The sequence below is a fragment of the Prionailurus viverrinus genome, unplaced genomic scaffold, assembly GCF_022837055.1.
Source record: "Prionailurus viverrinus isolate Anna unplaced genomic scaffold, UM_Priviv_1.0 scaffold_40, whole genome shotgun sequence".
Classification (NCBI taxonomy): Eukaryota; Metazoa; Chordata; class Mammalia; order Carnivora; family Felidae; genus Prionailurus; species Prionailurus viverrinus.
The window spans coordinates 149,831-175,512 of NW_025927608.1; the positions used below are offsets into that span (position 1 = coordinate 149,831).

Genomic DNA, 25,682 nt, shown 5'->3' on the forward strand with positions numbered 1-25,682 from the left:
CCTTCCCCCCCAAAGATAAATAAACATTTAAAAAAATTGAAGAGGAGAGGGGTGCCTGGGTGGTTCGGTCAGTTAAGCGTCCAACTTTGTCTCAGGTCATGATCTTGCGGATCATGAGTTCCAGCCCCATGTCAGGCTCTGTGCTGACAGCTCAGAGCCTAGAGCCTGCTTTAGATTCTGTGTCTCCCTCTGTCTCTGCCCCTCCCCTGTTCATGCTTTGCGTGTGTGTGTGTGTCTCTCTCTCTGTCTGTCTCTCTCTCAAAAATAAATAAAAACTTAAAAATTTTTTATTTTAAAATGAAGAGGAGAAATAACAACCAACACAAATACAAAGCATTATAAGAGAGTATGAAATATTATATGCCAACAAATTGGACAACCTAGAAGAGATAGACAAATTATTAGACACGTGTAGCCTCCCAGAACTGGACCAGGAGAATTAGAAAATTTGAATAGACAGATTAGCAATAACATTGAATCGCTAGTCAAAAAACCCCCAACAAACAGAAAATCTAGGACCAAACGGCTTCACAGGTAAATTCTATGAAAATGGTGAATGCCTATTCTTCTCAAACTATTCCAAAAAATAGAAGAGAAAGGAAAGCTTCCAGATTCATTCTCTGAGTCCAGCGTTACCCTGATGCCCAAACTAGATAAAGACACCACAAAAAAAAAAAAAAAAAAAAACTATTAAGACAATATCTCGGTGAACATAGATGTAAAAACTCTGAACAATATGTTAGCAAACAAAATCCAACAATACATTAAAGAAAATCATTTACCACAACCAAGTGGGATTTATCTTGAGTTGCAAGGGTGGTTCAGTCTTCACAAATGCATCAGTCTGATACATCATCACATCAGCAAGGGAAGGGATAAAAACCATATGGTCATTTCAGTAGATGCAGAAAAAGCATTTGCCAACATCCATTTGTGATAAAAACCTCCACAAATTATGTTTAGAGGGAACATACGTCAACATAATAAAGGCCATATATGAAGAAGTACAGCTAACTTCATACTCAATAGTGAAGGACTGAGAGCTTTTCTCCTAAGATCAGGAACAAGACAAGGATGTCTGCTCTTAATCACTTTTATTACTGGAAGCCCTAGCCATAGCAGTCAGACAACAAAAAGAAATAAAGGCATCCACATTGGTAAGAAGGAAGTAGGACTTTCAACTACTTGCAGATGACATGATACTATATATAGAAAACCCTTGAGACTCTACCAAAAAACTACTAGAACTAATAAATGAATTCCGTAAGGTCACAGGATACAAAATCAATATAAAAAAAATCCATTGCATTTCTATACGCTAATAATGAAGTAGTCGAAAGAGAAATTAAGCAAACAATTGCATTTATAATTGCACCAAAAAGAATTAAATACCTAGGAACAAACTTAACCAAGGGGTGATAGACCTATATTGAATTTTAAAACATGGATGAAAGAAATTGAAGATGACACAAACGGAAAGATACTCCATGCTCACAGATTGGAAGATCATATATTGTTAAAATATTCATACCGTCCAAAGCTGTCTACAGATTTAATGCCATCCCTATCAAAATGCCAACAGCATTTTCATATAAGATCTAGAACAAACAATCTTAAAATTTGTATGGAATCACAAAAGACCCCAAAAAGCCAAAGCAGTCTTGAAAAAGAATAAAACCGGAGGTATCACAATCCCGGATAACAAGATACGCTACGGAACTATAGTAAGCAAAACAGTGTGGTACTCGCATAAAAATAGACCTATAGATCAGTGCAACAGAATATAGAGCCCAGAAATAAACCTATCCTTATATGGTCAGCTAATCTACAACAAAGGGGGCAAGAATACACACTGATGAAAAGACCTCAACACCAAAAGAAAAACACATACTTAAAAAATGGGCGGAAGACACGAACAGACATTTCTCCAAAGAAGACCTACAGGGGTGCCTGGGTGGCTCAGTCGGTTGGGTGTCCAACTTCAGCTCAGGTCATAATCATGCAGTTCATGAGTTCAAGCCCCACGTCGGGCTCTATGCTGTCAGCTCAGAGCCTGGAGCCTGCTTCGGATTCTGTGTCTCCCTCTCTCTTTGCCCCTCCCCTGTGCTTTCTCTCTCTCTCTCAAAAATAAACATTAAAAAAAATTTTTTTAAACAAAGAAGATCTACAGATGGCCAACAGACACCTGAAAAGATGTGCAACATCACTCATCAGCAGGGAAATGCAAATCAAAACCACAATGCGGTATCACCTCACACCTGTCAGAATGGCCAAAATAAAATACACAGGAAACGACAAGTGTTGGCGAGGACGTGGAAAAAAAAGGAACCCTCGTGCACTGTTGCTGGGAATGCAAACTGGCGTAGCCACTCTGGAAAACAGTATGGAGGTTCCTCAGAAAATTGAAAATAGAATTACCCGATGAGCCAATTATTCCACTACTGAGTATTGACCCAAAGAGTACAAAAATACTAATTAGAAAAGATATATACACTTCTGTGTTTCCTGCAGCATAATTTACAGTAACCAAATCATGGAAGCAACCCCAGTGTCCATCGATAGGTAAATGGATAAAGATGTGGTAGCTGAGGAGGCAGCTATATCGTATGAATTTTGTATGGTGACAGATGATAACTCGACTTGCCCTGGTGATCAGTTTGCAATGGATACAAAGGTCGAATCACTGTATTTTACATGTGAAGCTAGCAGAATATTATATGTAAATTACACTTTAGTTTGAAAAGACTGAATTATTTCCTGGTACCTCTATAAAGATTATATTGTGATATGAATAGGCAATCAAAGATTATGTTGCCAAATATATAGGGAAGATGTCCCACAGACATGGATCAGGTGGTTTGTTAATAGAAATACAGCCAACCCTTGAACAACATGGGTTTGAACTGCACGCGTTCGCTTATGTAGAGAGTCTTTTTTCAAGAAACACAGTACTAGAAATGTATTTTCTCTTCCTTATGATCTTTTTATTTGTATTTTTTAAGTTGATTCTGAGAGAGAGAAAGAGAATCCCAAGCAGGCTCCACACTGCCAGTATGGAGCCCAATGCAGGGCTCGAACTAACGAACTGCGAGATCATGACCTGAGCTGAAATCTAGAGTCCGATGCTTAGCTGACTGAGCCACCCAGGCTCCCTTTTTTAATGATTTTTTAATAGCATTTTCTTTTCTCTAGCTTACCTTATTGTGAGGACACAGTGGATAATATATATAACATATAAAATCTGTGTTAATTGACTGGTTGTATTACCGGTAAGGCTTCTGGTCTACAGTAGGCTGTTAGTACTTAAGAAGTTTCTGGGGAGTCAAAAGTTACGTGCAGATTTTTGACTCGACGGGGTCAGTGCCCCTAACCCCTGCCTTGTGCACGGGTTAACGGCATGGTTATTTTTCTGGATATTGGGATGATTTTCCTGTTTATCATCTTTTTAAGTTTGTAAGTTGCTGTTATTTCTTCATTCCAAATACATATTCTTTTTTACATAAAAAAGGTAAAATAAAATAATAGCTACAAATGGTTGACTGCCCCCTTTCTGCCAGGCTCTATGCAGGATTCTGGACTCTTCAGATGGGGAGGAGGGAGACTCAGGAGGTTCAGTCACACACCCAGGGTCCTGGAGCTGGTGAACGGCTGCGATCCAACCCTGGCGTGTATTCCACTCTGGTCCACTGGTCCGCACGTTGGAAGGAAAGCTCCAGTTGGGCATAGTTGTGGTCAGGTAGCAGGGTTGCTGACGTGTTTATTTTTTCTTTTTGCTTTTCAATATTTCCCCTTTTTTTTTTCTTGGGTTAGTATTTGTTACTTTTATAATCAGATGAAAAACACATTTAAATAAGTTAATGCAGTCACGCAAGATTGTGTTGCATTTTGTGGTATTTACATTAATCAGTGTTTGTTTTTTTTCCTACCCATAAAGGGCTTGTAACTCAATATTCACTGCACTGGAGAAAAGTCAAGAAGCAGTTGAAATTACAAGTGAAGACCGTGTTATACAGGTTAGTTATTTTGGAGGGTCATTTTTCTGAATTTCTGGTTTTGTTTGCTCTTATTTTAGGATTGAACCCCTCAGGTATGATTTTTTTTTTTTCTTTTTGAAGTTCAAGAGACCAAGTTTTCCTTAGAGGATTATCAGAACAAAATGTATAAAATGTGTACTTTAAACTAAGCTCCCTATAGACAAGAAAAGATACTAATGATTACTTTGGGTGCTAGAAAATATTCTAGCACATTTGCATTTATTACTTTTCACCTTTTTGTTTGTTTGTTTGTTTGTTTAGCAAGAGGAGACTTTTATCCAGAAGGATTACCCCCGGGGGTTGGGGTGGGGGGTGTGGAGAGGAGGCTCTGAAGGCAAGGTCTGCAGGTTCTTGCCTTTCTCCCTGGTCTTGAAGATAGTTTACACCTTTAGAAATTTACCAGAAACTACTCAGAATTTCCAGAACAACCTAGTAGTCGCTGAACAAATGACCCGTTATTAGCAAAGTGGATTCATAAAAGCGGCTTAAGGCTTAAGACTTGCACTTTTTAGATAACAAGAGAGGGGTTGTGCCGAGGAAATGCTCCCTTTGTCTGAGAATCAGCTCCACCTTGATGTTGATTCTGATTCTAGCACTCCCGCTCCTCACTTTCCTCTCACTTGTGACTTTCTCTGTAAAGAGCTGCTGATCCTGACTTTCAGGAGTTGGTGCCCTGAGAGGCAGCCTGGGCCAATGGCTGTGGGTACAAGCTGGTGTCAGACAGGCCTGGGTTGCATTCAGCTCGGCCCTTTCATAGCTGAGCATCGTTGGGCAAGTTATTTAATCTCTCTGAATGTGGTCTCTCAGCTGTACAGATGGGAATAATTGTCTTTTAAAGTTTATTTATTTGGGGGCAGGGGGGAGGGCAGAGAGAGAGGGAGAGAGAGAGAGAATCCTAAGCAGGCTCCGTGCTGTCAGTGCAGAGCCAGACACAGGGCTTTATCTCACTATTCATGAGATCGTGACCTGAGCTGAAATCAAGAGCTGGACACTTAAGCAACTGAGCCACCGGGCGCCCCAGACAGTAATAATATTAATATTCACAATACTAATTATTGCCTTTTGTAAGGATGTTCTAAGGACTAAGTGGGTTAATGCGTGTGAAATGCATGCTATAGTGTCTAGCAAGGAAAACAGACCTGAAGCAGCATCAGTTACTGCTTTATCATCATTATTTTATTATTATTATTACTATTACTATTATTATTAGCACATGCTCAACTTTCCTGTACATTTTATCCTAGTCTTGTAATCTTCTTTGAAATTTAGCCATACAGCCTTATATCTGTAAATACTTCGCAGTTCATAGCCTGTTTTGATTATTCACGTGTATCACGAGAGTGGCAAGATAGATGTTCTGTTCCCATTACACAGATACGCAGACTGAGACTTAGAGGGGTCAGGGGACTCGGCAGAGGAGGGTCTGAGTGCTTCAGACTTCAGTCTGGTGCTTTGTCCTACTGCATCATCATCCCAAAAAGCCTTATGTAGCAACCCGGGCCCGTCTTTCCTCTGTTGGTATTCGAGTGGGATCAGGCCATCTCTCCTGGGGGCCTCGGGGGCCACGGCAGAAAGCGCAGCCAGGTGTCCCTGGAGCAGCGGCTTCTCTGGACTCCAGGGATCACCTGGGGGTGTGCTCTTTGGGCTTTAGAACTGTGGTGGGGAGCTCCAGGTTCTTGAGCTTTCTAGGAGGGAAACAAGCCGGCTTGGGGTGAATACCCTTGATTGCCCTCTTTTCAAATTCTCTTCTAATCTGGGTGATGTTGTTTCTTTTGTCTCCCCCCAGTATGCAAATCCTGCGTTTGAAACAACCATGGGCTATCAAGCAGGTGAACTAATAGGCAAGGAGTTAGCGGAAGTGCCTGTAAATGAAAAAAAGGCTGAGTTGCTCGATACCATAAATTCATGCATCAGGATAGGCAAGGTAAGTGAGGGCTCCGGCCCTTGTTCACTCTCGCATCACAGAGAGGACAGGAAGGAGACTTGGTGCTCACTGAGCGTTGCACACGCCGGGGAATCGGAGTCCTACCCCGTGCAGAAGCCCGAGGAAGTGCTGCTGGCATCATCCCCATTTTTCCCATTTTGCGGAAGAGGAAACTGAGGCCAAGAAAGGGTAGAGTGTGATTAGCTGTTACACGGAAAAATTTTAATTGGCACTGAAAATTACTCTTTTCATCTTTATGATAAATAAATTGATCTTTCTAATCACTGATCTTCTGAGCGGTAGGTGTTGGCAAACGGCTCTGGGCAGAGGAGCGCGCCGGTGAGGTCCGTGGTCTTGGAGCACCTCTGAGCCCAACAAGGCTCTGGGCCTCCTGCTTTCATCCAGCCTTTTCTGGAATGCCTCCCGTGGGCAGACACTCTGCTAGATTCTGGCATAGACAGAAGGGCACAACACAGACTCCTTCGTTGAGAGCTCCTATTCCAAGGGTGCAAACGGGACAAGTCACATGATCTCAGTGCGGGGGGGACAGACGGAAGGCAGGCCCAATCTGAAGGGCGACTTCTCAGAGCCGTGGCTCCCGCCAGCACCTCACGGTTCCTGGGTTTTTAGACAAGAGACGGGTTGTGCCCAGGAAATGCCGAGGCTGCTGCTTTTCCACAGTCTTTCCTGCCGGGCTCTCGTGAAGGTTTGGAAGTTGGGGAGACCGATCATCTAGTCACTCCGAACGCTTGAGATACCGGTGACCGGCTCTCTTGCCTGCTGCCCTGTGACATCCGGCCAGCGCCTGTCCCATAGTCTAGCAGAGCACGTCACCGGGGCCCCGGAGACACCCTTGGTGGGTTCGTGTCCCTTGGCTCTCCTGCGGCGCTGAGCAAGGGGAGGACAAAGACAGGGCAGGCAGGGCCCAGTGACATGCTGTCTGGGGAATAACTAACGGGCACTTCCTGAATCCTGTTCCTTCAGCTGTTCTGTCAAGGATGATGATTTTCTTGCTGGAGAGAGTGGCAGGTCCTCCAGAAAGAGCATGGAGGCTGAGGCAGGTAGTAGGCCTCAGGTGCTGGGCGCCGTGCCCAGGCTGACCCCGGCACCCCCCTCGGTTGGAAGGGGCATCCGCAGAGGGTGGTGACCAAGCAGCAGTCCCGGAAGCCTTGGGAGGGCTTTCCACGGCCTCCCCAATCCTGGCATTTAGGCCCCATGCTGCCGCTGGGTCAGCCGGCGGTTCTGTCGTGCAGGCCAGCCGGGCGCGAGCCGGAGATGACGGCCTCGCGTACCTCCATCTGGTAACCCGAACACGGGGGGCCCCGCTCGTCGCCAAAGAGAGAGTGGAGGTGGGGACAGGGCCGTTAGCGGGCTAGAGCCGGGCCCTGGGATCTCCCGAGATCCGTGCGAAGGGCATCTCATGCCTCCTACGTAATGCTGTTGGCACCAGGTACGAGGGGCCTCAAGCTTGAACACCTGAGACCTGTTCTCTAAAATCTATTGTGAGCAGAGGATATGAAAGATGATCGTGTTATGACCCCACTACTGTTTTATTTCAGAAAGGAACACGGTTGTTTATTTTGTATGTTTCGGAGCTCCCGGGGAGAGCCGTTTGTCCTTCGTCAGTAACCTGCTGGTCCCTCGGCCAGCACTGCGACAGGACAGGCCGCCTAGCCGGGAAGGTTTTTGATGTGAAAGAAAACATGGCCTTTCTGATCGGGTCCCCTAGGGAGGGAGAAGGGCTTGCTGAGGAGTCAGCTGCCCTGGGTAACAGTGGTGCTGGGTTCAGTGGAGAGAGCTCAGACAGGCCCTGGGAACCAGAATGGGAACTTAGAAGTAGTTAGGTGACAGCGCTGGGGGCTTTGAAGGGTCATATTCCAGGTGTGCCCCTTAGGGATAGAGGAGAAATTGTGATGATGGTCAAAGGAGGAGTATTGCAAACACTACCCTCCGCAGACTCCCTCCACCTGTTGTTCTCAGCCAGCAGCCCCTCTTTGGGACAGCACCTGCTGCTATTAGGTGACCTTGATTTTCAGCTTCCGTGCTCAGGCTTCCTTGCATCCCTGCACCTCCTTCCCGACTCCCCCCTTTTCCTCGTCCCCAGGACTCGTCTCGCAGGCTCTAGAGCCTACGGTCTCCTCTTCTCAGATACCTAAACCTTACCCGGGTTCTTCTCCTTTAGAAACTGAATTTTCTTCCCTCGGAAGTTGTGTCTCGTGGGCACTGAGCAAATGTTGGCTGCTCGGGTGTCTGCCTGTAATAATGACGTGTGGCCACAGAGCCCCCACTGGCTTTTCAGAACTTGGAGCTCCAGGTCCTCTGCTTTGTTCCGTCACTGGCTCCCTCAGTGCACGTTTCCTCCCGCGTTTACCAGGGTCCTTCATCCATGCTGTGCTCCTCAGAAAGCTTCTTGTTTGCTGAGGCACCTTTGCTACTCCACACGGATGGATGTCCCACGCCTCCCGCTTTTAGCCCCAGCCTCTTCTCCAGGGCCTCGTGCAACGTCCCGCCATCATCTTGTCTGACAGCGATGATTTCCTGTCGTCCCCTCCAGCCTCTGCTGCCTCTGCCTGTTGGCCGTCCTCACACTTGCCCGGAAGCCCATTCCTGGCAGGCTTTTGGCTCCTCCCTACCCTCCGGCGTCAAGTCCATCACTCAGCCCTGACGTCTGTTAAACCCCTGCCTTGGAGAGTCCGCTGCCTGGGCCTGACCTTACGCAGGGCCTTCTCCCCAACCCTGGGTTGTGGTGGCTGAACCCAGTCAGGTCTCCCCGACCCGTGACCTCCACCTCCAGTCAGCGCACTCCCCACTCCCGAGTGATTAGTGTGATCACGTCACTCTGCCAGTGTAGAGGTCACATCCCTTGGCCTGGCTGCAAGCATTCTACGGTCTGACCTCGGCCTGCCTTTTCCATTCAGTGAACAGAAGCTCCAGTGTCCCTGGACTGTTTACCATGTGCAGACCCTGGGGACAGGACAGCGGATGACAGAGATTTCATTCTTAGACACCAGGCACCAAGAAGGGGCTGTCCTGATGGTCAGAGATGCCAGCTTGGTGCTTAGCTTGCCCCCGAACAGAAGCGAGGTGTGGGCCCCAGTGCCGTTCTGAGGGGGGCTCGGCCAGCAGAGAGAGGCCTGTGCAAAACCACCTGGGCCGGAACAGCCATTTACTGGTTGCCGTGTGTCAGGACCTTGTGCTTTTCCGGATTGAATCTTCGTAACTGCATTCTCAGGTCGTGCTTTGGTATTCTCGGGAACTAAAACTTATGTATTTATGATAGATAATTGTTTCTGATAAGAAATACGATCTGTGATGAGTAACTATTGTTTGTTTCTGTTGGCAACTGAAAAACTTACACGTGAAACTGTTCTCCTCCAAGCAGAACCTCTGCCCAAACTGGCCTGTTCCTTGGCCGGACCGTTCAGCTCTGGCCGAATTGGCTTCTTTTCTACCTTTGCTTGGTGCCCACGTCTTTTCAGACAGGAAAGAAAATCCTGCAGATGTATTTTAAAGTGTTGATTGACTGATGGATTGAATTGGTCTCCCATTTTTCTCCCTCTCTCTCTTATATAACAGCTCTATTGAGAGAATTATTCTCTAGTGAGAATAATTGCGAATTCACATACCGCACAATTCACCCACTTAAAGTCTACAATTCTGTGGTGTTTGGTCTGTTCACAGTTTTATAAACATCACCACAATCAGTTTCCCATATTTCTCTTGATCGTGAGCTTCAGAAGTAAGTCTCGGACCTGTCTGCTGAAGCCCCCTTGGGGGATACGCGGGCTGTGGGTGAGGAGGACGCACTGTACCTTCCTGCCCAGGGACCCCTGTTTAGTCCTTGCCTGTTCTGGGCACTGGCCAGTCTCCCCTCAGAACTGTAGTGAGTAAGAGCCTCGGCTCCCTTCTGCTCTGGGCCAAGTAAGCCCTGAGCTGGGCTCTCAGGCTTTTATGTCAGTCCTTCCTTGGCGCCCACTGTTTTTAGAAATACGTTGAGAAGCATCGGTAACCATCCTTCGCTTCTGTCTGAATGTCCTGGTTTCTGCTCAGTCCGCTTTCTCAGAGGAGCCTGAAAATGAGATTTTCCTTTTGGCATTTGCATGCAGGTTGCCATGCCGTAAGCATGGAAGATTCCAGAATTGACCCTGTGTGAGGGTCTGGACAGGAGATTGGAGCTAGGCCACCAAGGCTTCCCGCCTGGGTCAGCCCCAGGTCCCGGGGGATCTAGAAGGGCAGGAAGGTTATGGAACACCCTAGAAGTTCAGTGTCCCACAGTGGGTTTTAAGGATATTTATAGCTTGAGGACCTTGGTGACTCTTGGAGGGATTCCCAACCTCTTGGGCGGGAACAGAACCCCGCTCTACCTCAGGCTTGTCCTTGCCACCCCAGGGGTAGGGAACCACCTATAGCCCCCGTTCTCTCGCTGCGGTCACGGCACGTGTGCACCTCCTGTCCCAGGCTGCAGTTTTGTTCTAAAAGGATCCTGTATATTCTGTCTGCTCACTGGAGCACGGCTGGTGTAACTGTGGCCCCGGCTTTTAAAGTCTCACTGATGTGTTATACCTGAGCCCAGACCTGGCTGTTCCCCTCCCTGACCTCCACGGAGGGACCGTGGCCCTCACACAACGCCCCCGAGTCCTGAGGGTCTCCCCTCCCGAATGCAGGGGCAGAGGCCGCACCGCTCCTCCCCTGCACAGGCAGGAGCTAGGACAGGAGGGACCCGTGTGGGGAAGCGAGCCGGCGCTCTTCAGTGATTCACTAGTGGGCCCAGGGCCTCTTGCTGGCAGCCAGCCGCTGACCTGTCACCACTCAGACTGTGGGGGGCTGGCATTTGTCAGCAGCCCCCGAGGAGACGGACTTGGGGAAAATGGCCAGGTTACCCAAAATCCTGTTTGGGGTTGGGGTAATTCTTTATCCTAATTGCTTTAGCCATGGTAAATGAACCCGAACCTGAGTGGAAGATGTTCTTGGGTTTATGCTCTGAACACATGGTGTAATGATGCTTATGTTCCATTTTTAGGAGTGGCAAGGAATTTACCACGCCAAAAAGAAAAATGGAGACAACGTACAACAGAACGTGAAGATAGTACCTGTCATCGGACAGGGAGGGTGAGTGGAGACCGCATACTTCGGTCAGCACGCTCTGCTTGGCTTTATTGCAGGATTTGCTCTGAATACTTGAGTTAGGAACTGCATGCAGAAATTTAAAAGAAGGACTTGTAACAAAGTCAGATGTCATCCAAGAATGCGTTCTTCCAGGCCATCCCTTGTGGCTATGGCCTGGCCCTCCCGCTTGTGACCTGGAGCCACCAGGTTCCAGACAGTCTTGCTTATGCTGCATGGACACAAAAGAGACTCCCGTATTTAAATCAGAATGTCACTTTATTAAGCTGTGTGTGAGGGACACTACCTGATGGACTCCCTGTATTTAGAAGGTTTTTATCTCAGTTGATAGCCTGTGTATTATTTCTGCCTAGGCCTATCAAATGAGATAAAAGAATTTAAAACACTGCCCTTTTTAGAAATTCTCACGTAAAACAGATGTGACTGCAGATGGCAAAGTGTTGTCTAGCAGGAGCCCGAAAACGCCCTGTGGTTTGTCTCAGAGTTTATCTTAAATAGGAAGAACACCAGGAAATGATGAATGTGAATTGCAGGACACCCCACGATGAAATATGCAACCATTAGAAATGACGATCGTAGAAAATTAAACAGGGAAAATGCTTAAGATGAATGCAAAAATGAAAATGCAAAATCAGACCCAGTGCGTGATTTCTATCCTGAAAATAGAAGAAGGAGAGAAAAGAGCAGGAAGAGACGCGGAGGTGGCGGTCCCAGCAGCTGCTGCTGTGCCTCGAGCCCGGCCCTCCCTGGGCAGGCTCCCAGTGCTCGGTAGACGTCAGTTCATTGCCTCCTAAGCACGCACTGTGGCGTCGGCACTCCATTTTACAGATGAGGAAACTTGAGGCTGGAGAGGTGGGGTTTCTGGCCCAGGGTCTGGCCGCCGGTGCTCGGCGGAGCGGGGCCACCGCGGTGACCGCATGGCTCACGTGGTTGGTCACCAGGCTTGGCTGCCGGTTGGCGATGGCCTCAGGGAGGCGGGTCTGTGTGGGCTCTCTGTTCGATTCTTTGCCCTTTTATGTCCTTTCCAAAGTTTTTGCAATAATTATATAGGGATTTAATTATCCAGGGAAAAATGGAAGGCCCAGTAAATAAGTGAGGAGTCAAGTTTGCGACTTCCGGGATGAGCCCTGGGTGCTTTGTCTTAGTACCCGTCCCCGCCCCGCCCCCCCCAGCTACATGTGGCCTTGGCCCTCAGCGTGGCCTGTGGCGCTGCCCTGAGTGACTGTGAGCACACTGTTTGTTAGAACCTGGGAAAGATCATTAATACAAAGGGCTGTGAAAATGAAAACATGCTAAGGAATTCAAGGCTTTCCGTTGGTTACCAGTCCATTTTTTAAAACAGGGGTGTTTTTATTCTGTGTTGTGATGATTTGGAAGAGCTGTGTTGTTTTTACTAGAGAGTCAACTTCTTGTCTACAGAGACACCAGAGGATGTGTGTAGACTCTGGGGTGCTTCTTGGTGGCCTTGGCCACAAACAATAGACGTGCTCTGCTCCAGGCATTTTGTGTATTGTGAAAGAGAGAGGCTCTTTCATGATGAAAATTAGCTACATATCCATCAGAACAGAGAGCCAGGAGAGAAATAATGCCTTGTTTTCTACTTGCAGAAAAATTAGACACTATGTGTCCATTATCAGAGTGTGCAATGGCAACAATAAGGTACGTAAGGGGAGCCCTGGGGCCCCCAGGTGTACCCCGCAAGACTTCCTGCTCCTATCGGTAGACCATCAGAACTAACGGTTTTTACGTTCATTTCTAGGCCGAGAAAAGAACTGAAAGTGTTCAGTCTGACCCTCACACAGGTATGCTGCTCCGCGTTCATTCTTCGGGGCTGTCAAGCTTTTGAAAAAAAGAGAAACAGACCCTTACTCTGGCGCCTCGTGCGCAGGAGGGACTGCTTTCCTAGCGCCGTGGCGGTGTTTCTCTCCCTGGCTCCCCAGGCAGGGACCCGTGGGAGTTCTGACGGGTGTCGTGGGGTGGGGAGAGAACCCGCGTCCAACGCGTGAACTTCCGTGAAGATGTGTTGCGGGGAGAGAACTGGTCACCTCCGGTGCACGAACTTACGTGAAGAGGCGTTGAGTGAACTGTGCTTTCTTGGCCTCATCCGTGCTCTAGGAGGCAACCGTGTTGGGTGTCAGGCTGCAGCACTGAGCGGGGATGTCTTCATCGGACAGTAGTCCCCTCCAGCCTGTAGGGAGGTCGCTGGACCCCGTCAGACTTGGCTCACCCCGTATCTGTCCCCTGTCATGCCTCGGACCCCCCCCCGCTCAGGCCCACATCTGTTGGCGCAGACTTTCCCCCTGGCCTGGAATTGCCTGTTTCCTCTCAGCGTGTGCCCTGGCCTCACCACGCCCACTGTCTACTCTGGCCACCCTGGGTGAAGCCACAGGCTCTCCAGCAAGCCCAGCTGCGTGCTGGACCGCAGCCTGCCGTGCCGGGTGGTTGCCCAGCCAGTCCGTAGGAGCCTCCAGGGAGAAGACTCTGTCTTCCGTCCCGCCAGCTGTTGCTGAGGTGCTTCCTGCAGTGCTAGGACAGACAGACAGACAGACATACCCAGAACATACATACAAACATTCATTCATTCATTCATTCGCTCATTCATTCTAGGTGTTTTTCTGAGTGTGTACTGTGCTCACAGCCCTGTGCTAAGTGCTTGAATTAGTGTATGTAACTGAACCCTTGCAGTGACCCAGGGGGTAGACACTTTGTGGATGAAGTTCCCTTTTTACAGATAGGGAAACTGGAGGGCTAACTGATTTGCCCAAGGGTAACCCACGTAGGACGCGGTAGAGCTGGCCTGGAATCCGGCTGGCCAGCTCTGGAGGTCTCCAGCACAGACTCGGACAACTCTGCGGCCGCGCCAGGAGCGGTCAGGGCTTTCCCTGGAGAGGAAGAGAGACCAGCTGATGGCCAGGGGAACGGCAACGAGAAGGGAAAGGACCAGCGGTGCCTTGGTGGCCCAGAGGAGGAGGGGAGAGTTCCAGACAGGGAGACGTGGATTGAAGAAGGAGAGGGGTGTGGAAGGAAGAGCGTTCCAGAACTATAGACAGTCGTAGAGGAGGGAAGGGTCAGAACATGTTCAAGGGAAAACAGGACTAAATTTTGACTGGTCAGTGTGGAAGGACAGTTGGGATCACAAAGGGTCCCTGGATACCAGGTAGGAGATTCGGACTTTTGTCTGTAGGTAGTGGGGACTGAGGACTTTAAGCAGGGGAGTAGCGTGATGATTTCTGTTGAGTACCGGAGCCCTTGTTCCTGTGTTCTGCAAAGAGGTTGGGACAGATGTAACCTTGCTGGCCAGCGAAGCATTTACAAGTAACCCAGGTGTGGAACTGATGAGGCGGAGCCCAGGGGTCGTAAGGGTTACGGAGGACAAATGGCAGGGAAGGACCCGGGGAGAAGATTCCCGGAGACCCACCTGCACCGGGCTCAGAGGAGGAACAGGAAGCTGGGTGGGGGGTGTTACTGCGGCCAGGGGAGGGGAGAGGGAAGCGTTGGATCACAGTCAGAGCTGACCGTGCAGAGGTGAGGGAGGGGAGTACGGAGCCAGAGGTGGAGAGAGACCTCGGCTCTTACATCCAAGAACACGCTTATGACCTGTAGACGTGCGGGGTCAGGAGGGTGGTGGGAGCAGAAGCCGGACTACAGGGCTGGAGGGGTCAGGATGGAGCCGGCGAACGCAGGCCCCCCAGGACATTGACCGTTATGCTGCAAGGTCACGGAGTGCCGTTACTTGGATATTTTTTTTTCTTTCGGAAGAGCCCTGTGAGGTAGGCCTGGCTGTCGCCAACACCCCTTTATTACAGAGAGAGACACTAAGCTCGGAAGGGGTAAATGCGACCTCGGAGTTGGCGGCCAGGAAGCAGCAGGGCGGGGACTGGCAGGGGGACTCAGTGACCTGGTCCTAGGTGTCGGGCAAGGGCAGAGCCTCCCAGACTGCTCTTGTGCCGGGCCGTTCTGTCTCGGCACCTGATTGGTGCCCGCTTTGGAGTCTTCCCCATCTCACCCCGAGGAGCTGGCTCTCTGGTCTCCTCCCGCCCCCCAGCAGCGTCACCACTTTTATGTCCACAAGACTCTACCGACCACGGTCTTGCCCCGGGAAGGGAGGGAAGCGGTCACGGGCCACGGACCAGCCAGGACCCTCGGTTACACACGGCACTGTCATTTCTGAAGCAGAAAAGGAGTTTAGTGGAAGGAAATAGGGTGGCTCACAGATTGGACAAAAAAGCTTAAGAATTAATCTGAGACAAACAGGAAGCTGGGTGACCGTCCCCACTGTCGAAGGCGTGCCCTAGGAGCAGTGTGCCGGGGACACCGAGGCTCTGCCGACGTCCTGGCACGATGTCGCCGTCACCATGGGCACAGTGGCTTCCTCACAGCCGTGCTTCACTGCCGCACCTGTGGTCTTTCATACCCGGCTGGAAGCACATGATACCGTGTGTCACCGAAGACACCACATGTGTCATCTGTCCAGTTTGTAAACCTTGAGTCGGTCTGGAGTCAGCTCTGAGCCAGCTTTCGGCACAGAAATGAACATGGAGTTCACTGGAGGGGGGAAGGAAGCAGTAATTTGAACAGACTCTACTCTGTAGTGCCACAGTGGGGGAGAACGGGCGTCACTTAGAGGGCGGGGTCAGCCCCAGGACAGGAAGAACATTCCTGCCGGGATGAGCAGTATGCATAAAGCCGACGAGACAGATGATGCCGGGTCAGGCCTGCTTGGATTTCCTCCTGCAAGCAGAGGGGGCAGGAGTCTCCCCTTAAAGAAGTAAATGAAAAGGGACCCCTTCCGGGAAAGACAGTCACGGTGATGGTCCGGAGAAAAGACTCCAGGCAAAGAGTCACTTGGTATAATCAGTAGGACTGGGGAGCAGCACCATGTGAGGGATGAAGGGAAGACACTTGAGAATGTCACCAAGATTTCTAGCTTGGCCACTGGATGGCACAGATGAAAACAGTAAGTGCGGGAGAAAGAGCGGGTTTGTGCGGGGCGAGGACAGCAAGTTTAGATGTGAACTTGGTCCATCTAGGGTGCCTAGAATCGTCCAGTGGAGATGTCTGGGGGCGTACGGAGAGGCCAGAGTCGTGGGCCTGGGCAGCGCCCCTGACGAGAGGAGGTGAGGTGGGAAGGAGAGGCGCTGAGGGTGGGGGCCCAACACCAGCAGACGTGGGGGGCACGTGTAGGGAAGCAGGATGTGGAAGTCCTTCGTGCAACCAGAATTCAGCCATCGTGTGCCGGGCGGCGTGTGTCTTTGCTTATGAGAGGCCTGCACTCTGTTCCCTGGTGGGGGGCTGGGTAGCTCACAGGACAAGATGGGCGGGAAAGGCCTCACCAGGAATGGGCCATGTTCCAGGTCGGGCAGCGTATTTTACAGGTATTCTCCTGAGCTGTGGGGTTGGGGCCACCGGTACGGGCCTCGCAGACCCTGCGAGGCCCTGGAGTGCTAGTCTGGGTCTGCAGGAAGCCGGCTTTCTCAGTTGGAGGAGGTAGCGACACCACGGAGGAGGAGGGCTGACAAGCAGCTCGTTGACCAGGCTCTTGGGAGGTCGGTGGTCCCGGGGCAGAGCAGGCAGTCCACAAATGCTCGAACTGTTGAGAATGCCGAGAAAGTTCTCTGAAAGTCTGCCGCGCTCCCAGCAGTGACCTGTAAGCAAGTCGTGCAAGACACCCAGTTCTCAGCTTCCCTGTAACCAAAATGGAGCTTACAGGGCGCCGGTGGGGGGGCTCAGTCAGTCGAGCGTCCGACTTCGGCTCAGGCCACGACCTCGCGTTCGTGAGTTCGAGCCCCGCGTCGGGCTCTGTGCTGACAGCTTGGAGCCTGGAGCCCGCTTCGGATTCTGTGTCTCCCTCTCTCTCTGCCCTTCCCCCACCCACTCTCAGTCTCTGTCTCTGTCTCTCTCTCTCTCAAAGATAAATAAACGTTAAATTTTTTTTTTAATGGAGCTCATGCTGACAGCACAGCATTAATGTGGCAGTGTAGGCACATTTGTAGGTGCCAAACAGTTCCCGCTCTCACTGCTTCTCCAGGGTTCCCTGGATTTACACAGCAAGGCAAGGAAATGCTGCTCGTTTTTCTCTACTAAAACTATGGGGCTGTGTGGGAGGATCACACTTTATGGAACGGGACACCGAGAGCACAGAGCGGAGGTCACAGGTGGTGCAGGATGCGAGCCCCGGGCGGTCGAGGCCTGTGCAGCCTGCCGTCCGTTACCAGGCCGGGTGCCTCGGAGCTCTCCTGTTTGTGGTGAGGGCTCCGCGGGGTGAGGGCCTGGCTCGTGCTCCTTAGGGCTTGCAGTCTGCCTGAGACCCGAACCCCGCATTCACCCTCCGACAATCCCCGAGTCTGCTTCTGAGAGCCGACCAGCGGGAGCGGCATCCCAGCAGGTGCAGGCTGTTGGAGATGGGTCTCGAATGGGAGCCAGGAAGATCCAGTATTTACACGGCGATAAAGTGACTTCAAAACGTTCAGTACAAACGGAAGCCTGCGCCTCTGCCACTTTTGCCCCGACCCAGTCCTTGGTTACACGCGCTGCATTTTGCTTCGGGACAGCTACACTCTGGTCTGTAGGCAAGCGGCTTCCTCCTCCTGGAGATGGCCCCCTCCTCTTCTTGGCTGCATCTGCTAAACTTAACTCATCTGCTGTCTGCCTGCCTGTCTCCCGGAGGAGACCTGCCTTATCCGTCTTCATATCCCTAATGCCTGGCGTAGGGCCCAGTACACGGGAGGCGCCCAGAGAGTGTCTGTTGAGTGGCTCCAGGGGAGAAGAATGCAGGAGTGACCTTGTAAGTTCACAGCCGTCATACCGGGTCTGTGTGTGGCGGGCGGGGGGCAGGGGGGAGGGCGATCCGACTTGAGGGAGTGAGCATCCAGAGAGGATACAGTGTCGTGTGGGAAGCGGGAGGGGCAGGCGTGCTGACAGCCACGTGGGGTCACGGCAGGTGAGGCGAGAGGCAGACTGTGGCAAGTGGCCTGTCCTTGGCTGCCAGCCAGTTACTTGCTCCCCGTGGTGCTGCAGGGTTTCAAGCAAGGGAGCCGTGGAAGCAGAGCGTTGTGTGAGGCGGTACTTTCGCCCACGCTCAGGGATTTGCAGGTGTCTGCTGAGGGTCTGTTAATGGCTGGGCAGTGCTGGTCCCCCAAGAAAAAGACAGGAAGGCTGTTCCTGCGCTCGTGTCCTCCAGAGCCGGTGAGGAAGGTAGACGGTAAAGTAGGTGGTTACTGGCGATGTTGGGGGTGCGAGGAGGCATTAGAAGAACATTCACCGAGGTTATGGTACCTGAACCGCATGTTCGGAGAGTATCGAGAGTTAACCAGGTGAAGGAGGCAGCATGGGAGGGGTAGGTTCCCAAGTGGAGGTGAGCAGTCCATGCCAAGGCGTAGAAGGTTGTGAGGTGAACTAGCACGTCACAAATAGGTGGTCGTGGCTGGAAGGAGGAGATCCAGCTATCCCAGACTCTGGGTGCCACACCGGGGAGTTTAAATCGTGTCCTAAAAATAGTGATGAACCATTGAATTGTCGTAATTGGGAGAGTGATCTGTTTTAGGAGGATCACCTGGCTGCCTACGGAGAATGGGATGAAGGGGACAAGGTTGGGGACTGTGGGACCAGTGTGGGAGGCTGTCATTCTGTCATAATCCAGAGGAGGATGGCACATGTCTAGCTAGGACAGGGACAGAGCAGGGGTAGATTGAAGAGGAATTTAGGAGATATGATCTGTAGATTTAGCTGACCAGTTGAGGGAGAGGTACGGAGAAGTCACGTAGGACTTGTTTCAAACTTCAGTGGATATGGGGGAGACCATGAGTTGACTGGAAGTTCCTGAGGGGTGTCCAGCTAGAGGTGGCCAGTGGCCAGCTGAGATGGAAGTCTGGCTCTCAGGAGAGGCCTGGGATAGGGCAGCAGCACAGGAGTTAGTTTCCGCTGTAGGAAGAAATGAGATCTCCCGAGGAGACGTGTGGTCTGAGATGAGCAGGGCTAAGGACAGCCTTGGGATCGAGGAAGGGAGCCATGACGGGGGGGGGGCGGGGGGGGCGTTGCCGAGGAAGAGGGAGATTGGGAAGGAAGAGTAGGAGACAGAAGGAGAACCAGGAGGAGGTGAACGCGTGCAAAGTGTGAGTTTCCAGAAAGAGTGGTTAGCTGTGTCTGGGACCGCAGTCAAGCCAGGTAGGAATTGAACCGTGTCCTTCAGGTGTAGAAACAAGGAGGTCATCCGTGACTTGACAAGTTTGCTGCCGGTGCCTGCGTGGAAGAGAACGAAGCAAAGAACAAGTGAAGGGGCTTCCTGATGGTGGGGAGGGGTGCCTGGGGCCTGCACGCAGATCCTGCGGCTGAGCAGGACTCCAGGTGAGGGGGCCAAGCGAAGGCCGAGAAGGCGCGGCGTGCAGGTCGGGGGGCCCGAGCGCCAGCTCCATGTTCCCGCACAGCAGGGCGGCTGCCGGTTTCCTCGTCTGTGAAATGGGGACAGGCCAGAGAGGCTCAGCACCACGTGTAGCACCTGCACAGAGGAGGGGACAGGAAGGAAGGTCACCTGTGCCTTGTCATTGATTGGCGTGGGAGGTCGAGGGAGAGAGGAGGCAGAGACAGCCCGGGAGAGCCGTGGGGTCGGGAAGGTCGATGAACTGTCATCTGAAATAGACCCCAAACCCATCAGCGCTCCCTGTGCTACCCTTGAAGAGAGGTACATTCTTTCCTGGGACATTTTAGAGCATGTTTTGTTTAAAAAACAAAAAAATTCCCTTTGAGGCATGGATGGGCAGGAATCAAAATTTTTTTTACCGTTTTACTCAATTATATATGCAGCAGTATGATAGGAAGACTTTCCCTGGGTTCATTTCTTCTAGTTTTGGCTTCATGTCCCAGGACTCTGTAACTACATAATCTGGAAGCTGTAGGGCAGTTGCTTATGACTATAACCAGATGGGACATTTTGAGGAAGTCACCCCCCCCCCCCAAAACCTCATTGGTCAAAGCCTTCATCTCTGGGCATTCTGTTGATGTGGGGGGCTTCTTAAATGGTGTTCTAATTCCCACATTTTGTTGTTGAAAAATTTTAAATTGGTAACTTTCCTAATCTGTTGTCAAAATCCCTTTGAAGAGGTGATTTATAGTTTAATTGTCTCCACAGATAATCAGTCAGGCAAACACAAAGACAGAAGGAAAAGCTCGCTCGATGTCAGAGCTGTTGCCTCTCGAGCAAGTGAAGGTAGGTGCAAAGACGAGGGGAAGGGGCAGAGCAGGTGAACTCCTGACACTCGGTCCCCAGTCTCCTCTCCGGGTCCCTGTCCACCTGCAGTGCGGGACAGGGGAGGGGACGCTCTACAGCCCGAGTCCGTGTCCCCTCCCCTGACTCCTGCCGGTGGGCTCCGTTCTCAGCCTTTTCGTGGATACATTTTACTATCTATTCTATCGTTGATTTTCTAAACTGTGAACAGTGGAAGATGTCTGTTGATCTCCGTTACTGTATGGGTGGTGCACAGTGCATCTAGAAATTCTTAACATAGTCCGTCGTGGGTTGCCATGGAAACTTCCCTTTGGTGGAGAGGTGAGCTGCATTTGGGGATGCAAAAGACCCTTATTAAGCAAATAGTACGTTTTAATTGGAATGTAATTTTTTAAGATTACATAGCTATGTGGCCCGAATGATTTAGTCGTTTTTAAAATGTAATGAAAATGGTTAATACAGTGTGGAGGCACGTGTTACTGCTGGCTGGGTACTTTCCTGGACCCAGAGATGAAAAGGGAAGCGTGTGGAGTTGATTGTCACTAGATAAAAAGCCACAGCTTTCCAGGGCAATAGCAACTCAGATTAGACAAGAGATCCAGTGTCCTCAGGTTGGTTGCGAGGCTCCGAAAAGACAAATGTGTCCCGCACTGGAAAGACTGCGCAGGCCCCGCCCTGCTACACGGGCGAGAAACGGGCTTTGGCCTCAGAATCACCTTGATTCGGGTCCCAGCTTCGTGTACTGTCCGCGCAACCTTGTGGGTAGACCCGCGTGCCTCCGTTTCCTCACCGTGACCGGGGGGGCAGGTGTGCTGTCCCCAGAGGGTTGCGTGAGGGGTGAGGGTGCGTGGTGCCCTGCAGGGGCGGCGGGAGCTGCCACCACCGTCTTCGCTGCGGCCTCCACTCCAGCAGCCCCGTGGTCCTCCCAAGTCCTCGGGCAGAGCGGGCAGGGGCAAAGTCACACCCCCCACCCCCCACCCCGCACAGCAGTCTCCGCTCCTCCCCTCTTGCTTCTGTCCGTCCTTAGGCTGACTCAGTCCCTCTCTGTATTTTTAAGAGTTAAACATTTTTCTTGTAACGTTTCTGGTTTTTCATTGCCACTCTTTTTTAACTTAGTTATAATTTACATGCAGTGGAATTCAGATGTCGAATGTTCAGTTCCGTGAGTTTCAGCAGTTCAACACGCGTGCAACTGCCCCCCCAAAGCAGATACAGAAAACGCGCGCGCGCACACCTTTTATGGCACAGAGGCCGCCACTGATTCTGGGACCGTAAATTAAGTGGGCCTCTTGTGCTTCACAGAGATCGTACAGCACGTGCTGCTTGAGTCTGGCTTCTATCACTTGTTTTAGGTTTTTGAGATCCATCCATGTTGATAGGCGAGTCCGTACTTCATTGTCTTTATTGCTCGGCAGTCCTCTGTCGCAGGGACGTGCCACCCTTATCCGTTCTTTTATTCAGAGGCATCTGTGTTCATCTTTCCACTTCGGGGCTGTTAAGAATAAGGCTGCAGGGGCGCCTGGGTGGCTCAGTCGGTTAAGCGTCCGGCTCTTGATCTCAGGGTTGTGAGTTCGAGCCCCAAATTGAGTCATGCGTTGGGCTCTGTGCTGGGCATGGAGCCTACTTAAAATAATAGGACGGCTGCGTGAATGTTTTTACCCAAGTCTTTCTGGGGGTGGGCACGTGTTCCTGTCCTGCCTAGAAGTGGAATTGCTGGGCCTTTGGGCAGCTGCAGAGGTCTCTCTGGTGTGAGCTGTATCAGGTCACCCCCTATCGCTGAGGTGTGGGTGTTCTGGTTGCTCTGCAGCCTTCCAGAAGTGGTTAGCTCAGCATTTTAAATTTCGGCAATTCTGGTGGGTACGGTTTTAATTTTAATTTTCCTGATGACTAATGAGGTTGAATACCCCCTTCATACGCTTACTAACCATTTGGAAATCCTCTTTTGTGAAGTGCTATTCAGATATTTTGCCAATTTTTATAATTGAGTTTCTCTTGTTGGCTTATAGGAATTCTTTATATATTTTATTTTTTCATGTTCACTTATTTGAGAAAGAGCGAGAGCGGGGAAGGGGCAGAGAGAGGGAGAGACAGAATCCCAAGCCAGCCCCACACTCAGCATGGAGCCCAACACAGGACTTGATCTCACAACCGTGAGATCGTGACCTGTACCAAAATCAAGAGTTGGATGCTTGGGCCCCCCTGGATGGCTCAGTCAGTTAAGCATCCGACCCCTGATTTTGGCTCAGGTCATGATCTTACGGCTCATGGGATCGAGGGTCATGTCAGGCTCTGAGCTGATGATGTGAAGCCTGCATGGCTTCTCTCTCCTTCCCTCTCACTCTCAAAATAGACATTTAAAAAAAAAAAAAAAGAGTTGAACACTTGACTGACAGCCCCCCAGGCACCCTGGAATTCTTTATTTATTTTAGATATGGGTCCTCTTTTGGATATGGGCATCACAAATACATTTTTTTAGTCTGTGGTTTGCCTTTTCACTCTCTTAATGGTCTTTAATGAACAGAAGTTCTTAATTTTAATAAAGCTCATTCTATCAGTGTTTTCTATCACAGCTGGTGCTTTTTTGTATCCTGTTCAGGAAATCTTTCCCTATCCCGAGGTTATGAAGATATTCTCTTACGTTCTCTCGTAGAAGTTTTCTTGTTTTATCTTTCACCTTAGGTCTGTGATCCATTTCAAATTGGTCTCACTGGTGAAGGTAGGGCTCAAGGATGAATTTTCTCCCTACATGGAAACCCAGTTGGCCCATCACCATATTGAGAAAAAAAAAAAAAAATCTTTGCAGCAGTGCTATTGTTGTAAATTAGGGGACTGTAAGTATACGGTCATTTTCTGGACTCTTGGGTCTCACTGTTCTCTTAGTCTGTTCTTGCACCAATACCACCATCGAGTGCTACAGCCTCTACAGTTCTTGATATCGGGTAGTTAGTTTCAAGTTGTTCCTCTTCAAGGCTGTCTTGGATGTTCCAAGTCCTTTGCATTTCCGTATAAGATTTAGAATCAGCTTGTTACTTTACACACACACGGCCTCCTGGGGTCTTGTCTAAGAATGTCTTGAATCTACAGATCAATTCAGGGAAAAGGGAAAGCTCGGTGGTACGATATGCTCTGTGTCTCTAGGTTGTTTTTACTTCCTCTCAGTTCTGCGTTTTCAGTGTATAAATCCTACACATCTTTCCTTACGTATATTCCTACATATTGGTGTTTTTGGATGCTTTCCTAATGATGTTTATTTCAATTTCTAATTGTCTGTTGCCAGTTTCTAGAAATAAAATTGACTTTTGTGTACTGACCTTGTACCCAGTAACCTTGATAAACTTATTCATTGGCTCTAAGAGTAGTGTTTGTAGATTCCTTTGGGTTTGAGCACACACAGGACAGTCTTTGTGACCTTTATTTCTTCTTCTTGCCTTTTTTCATTGTGCTATTTTTTTTTAATATGAAATTTATTGTCAAATTGGTTTCCATACAACACCTAGTGCTCATCCCAACAGGTGCCCTCCTCAATGCCCCTCACCCACCCTCCCCTCCCTCCCACCCTCCGTCAACCCTCAGTTTATTCTCAGTCTTTAAGAGTTTCTTATGGTTTGGCTCCCTCCTTAACTTTTTTTTTTCCTTCCCCTCCCCCATGGTCTTCTGTTAAGTTTCTCAGGATCCACATAAGAGTGAAAACATACGGTATCTTTCCCTCTCTGTCTGACTTATTTCACTTAGCATCACACTCTCCATTCCATCCACATTGCTACAAAAGGTCATATTTCATTCTTTCTCATTGCCACATAGTATTCCATTGTGTATATAAACCACAATTTCTTTATCCATTCGTCAGTTGATGGACATTTAGGCTCTTTCCATAATTTGGCTATTGTTGAAAGTGCTGCTAGAAACATTGGGGTACAAGTGCCTCTATGTATCAGCACTCCTGTATCCCTTGGGTAAATTCCTAGCAGTGCTATTCCTGGGTCATAGGGTAGATCTATTTTTAATTTTTTGAGGAACCTCCACACTGTTTTCCAGAGTGGCTGCACCAGTTTGCATTCCCACCAAAAGTGCGAGAGGGTTCCCATTTCTCCACATCCTCTCCAGCCTCTATAGTCTCCTGATTTGTTCATTTTGGCCACTCTGACTGGCGTGAGGTGGTATCTCAGTGAGGTTTTGATTTGTATTTCCCTGATGAGGAGTGACATTGAGCATCTTTTCATGTGCCTGTTGGCCGTCTGGATGTCTTCTTTGGAGAAGTGTCTGTTCATGTGTTCTGCCCATTTCTTCACTGGATTATTTGTTTTTCGGGTGTGGAGTTTGGTGAGTTCTTTATAGATTTTGGATACTAGCCCTTTGTCCAATATGTCATTTACAAATATCTTTTCCCATTCCGTCAGTTGCCTTTTAGTTTTGTTGATTGTTTCCTTGGCAGTGCAGAAGCGTTTTATCTTCATGAGGTCCCAATAGTTCATTTTTGCTTTTAATTCCCTTGCCTTTGGGGATGTGTCAAGTAAGAAATTGCTGCGGCTAAGGCCAGAGAGGTGTTTTCCTGCTTTCTCCTCTCGGGTTTCGATGGTTTCCTGTCTCACATTCAGGTCCTTTATCCATTTTGAGTGTATTTTTGTGAATGGTGTAAGAAAGTGGTCTAGTTTCATCCTTCTGCATGTTGCTGTCCAGTTCTCCCAGCACCATTTGTTAAAGAGACTATCTTTTTTCCATTGGGTATTCTTTCCTGCTTTGTCAAGATTAGTTGGCCATATGTTTGTGGGTCCAATTCTGGGGTCTCTATTCCATTGGTCTATGTGTCTGTTTTTGTGCTATCATTGTGCTATTTTTTTTCATTTTTATAAGAAGATGTCCCTTTTGTTACATTTTTTTTTTAATGTTTTTGAGAGCAAGAGACAGAGCGTGAGCAGAGAGAGAGGGAGACAAAGAATCTGAAGCAGGCTCTGAGCTGTCAGCACAGAGACTGATGTGGGGCTTGAATCTGTAAACCACAAGATCATGACCTGAGCTAAAGTCGGACGTGTAACTGACTGAGCCACCCAGGCGCCCCCCCCCCTTTCATTACATTTTTAAATGAGAACAGGTCCTGTTATGATGTAGTGATAAAACAGTGGTTATTCTTCTTGGTTTAATGACCTTATTGGGTAGAATGGAAAGCTGGCAACCATACGCTGGTCACCAACATTGGATTTAAAGAGTGTTGTGGGTCCCCCAAATGAAAAGCATTTAAGAGCCCCTGAGTTGGTTCATCTGGCAGTGTTTCTCCTTAGACCTCAATTTGCTAAAACGAGGCTCACCTATCACGCTTTGGAACAGTCTGTCGTCCCTGAAGGTCTTTGGTAAACAGCGTTTGGCCTGACAGTGGGACTTTCAA

General features: G+C 49.5%; 1 protein-coding gene across 5 annotated transcripts in view; it reads left to right on the top strand.

The window, feature by feature from the left end:
- The window catches only part of PDE8A (phosphodiesterase 8A), a 156,284-nt gene that overhangs the window by 100,768 nt on the left and 29,834 nt on the right, over nt 1–25,682 (top strand). For 4 of the 5 annotated variants that reach the window (XM_047846667.1, XM_047846666.1, XM_047846664.1 and 1 more), the window contains 6 exons: nt 3,935–4,013; nt 5,821–5,958; nt 10,979–11,067; nt 12,690–12,741; nt 12,842–12,884; nt 20,207–20,284. In XM_047846667.1, coding sequence (XP_047702623.1) covers nt 3,935–4,013; nt 5,821–5,958; nt 10,979–11,067; nt 12,690–12,741; nt 12,842–12,884; nt 20,207–20,284 — 479 coding nt within the window. The remainder of the gene's footprint in view (nt 1–3,934; nt 4,014–5,820; nt 5,959–10,978; nt 11,068–12,689; nt 12,742–12,841; nt 12,885–20,206; nt 20,285–25,682) is intronic. The other variant, XM_047846665.1, reaches the window with a different exon arrangement.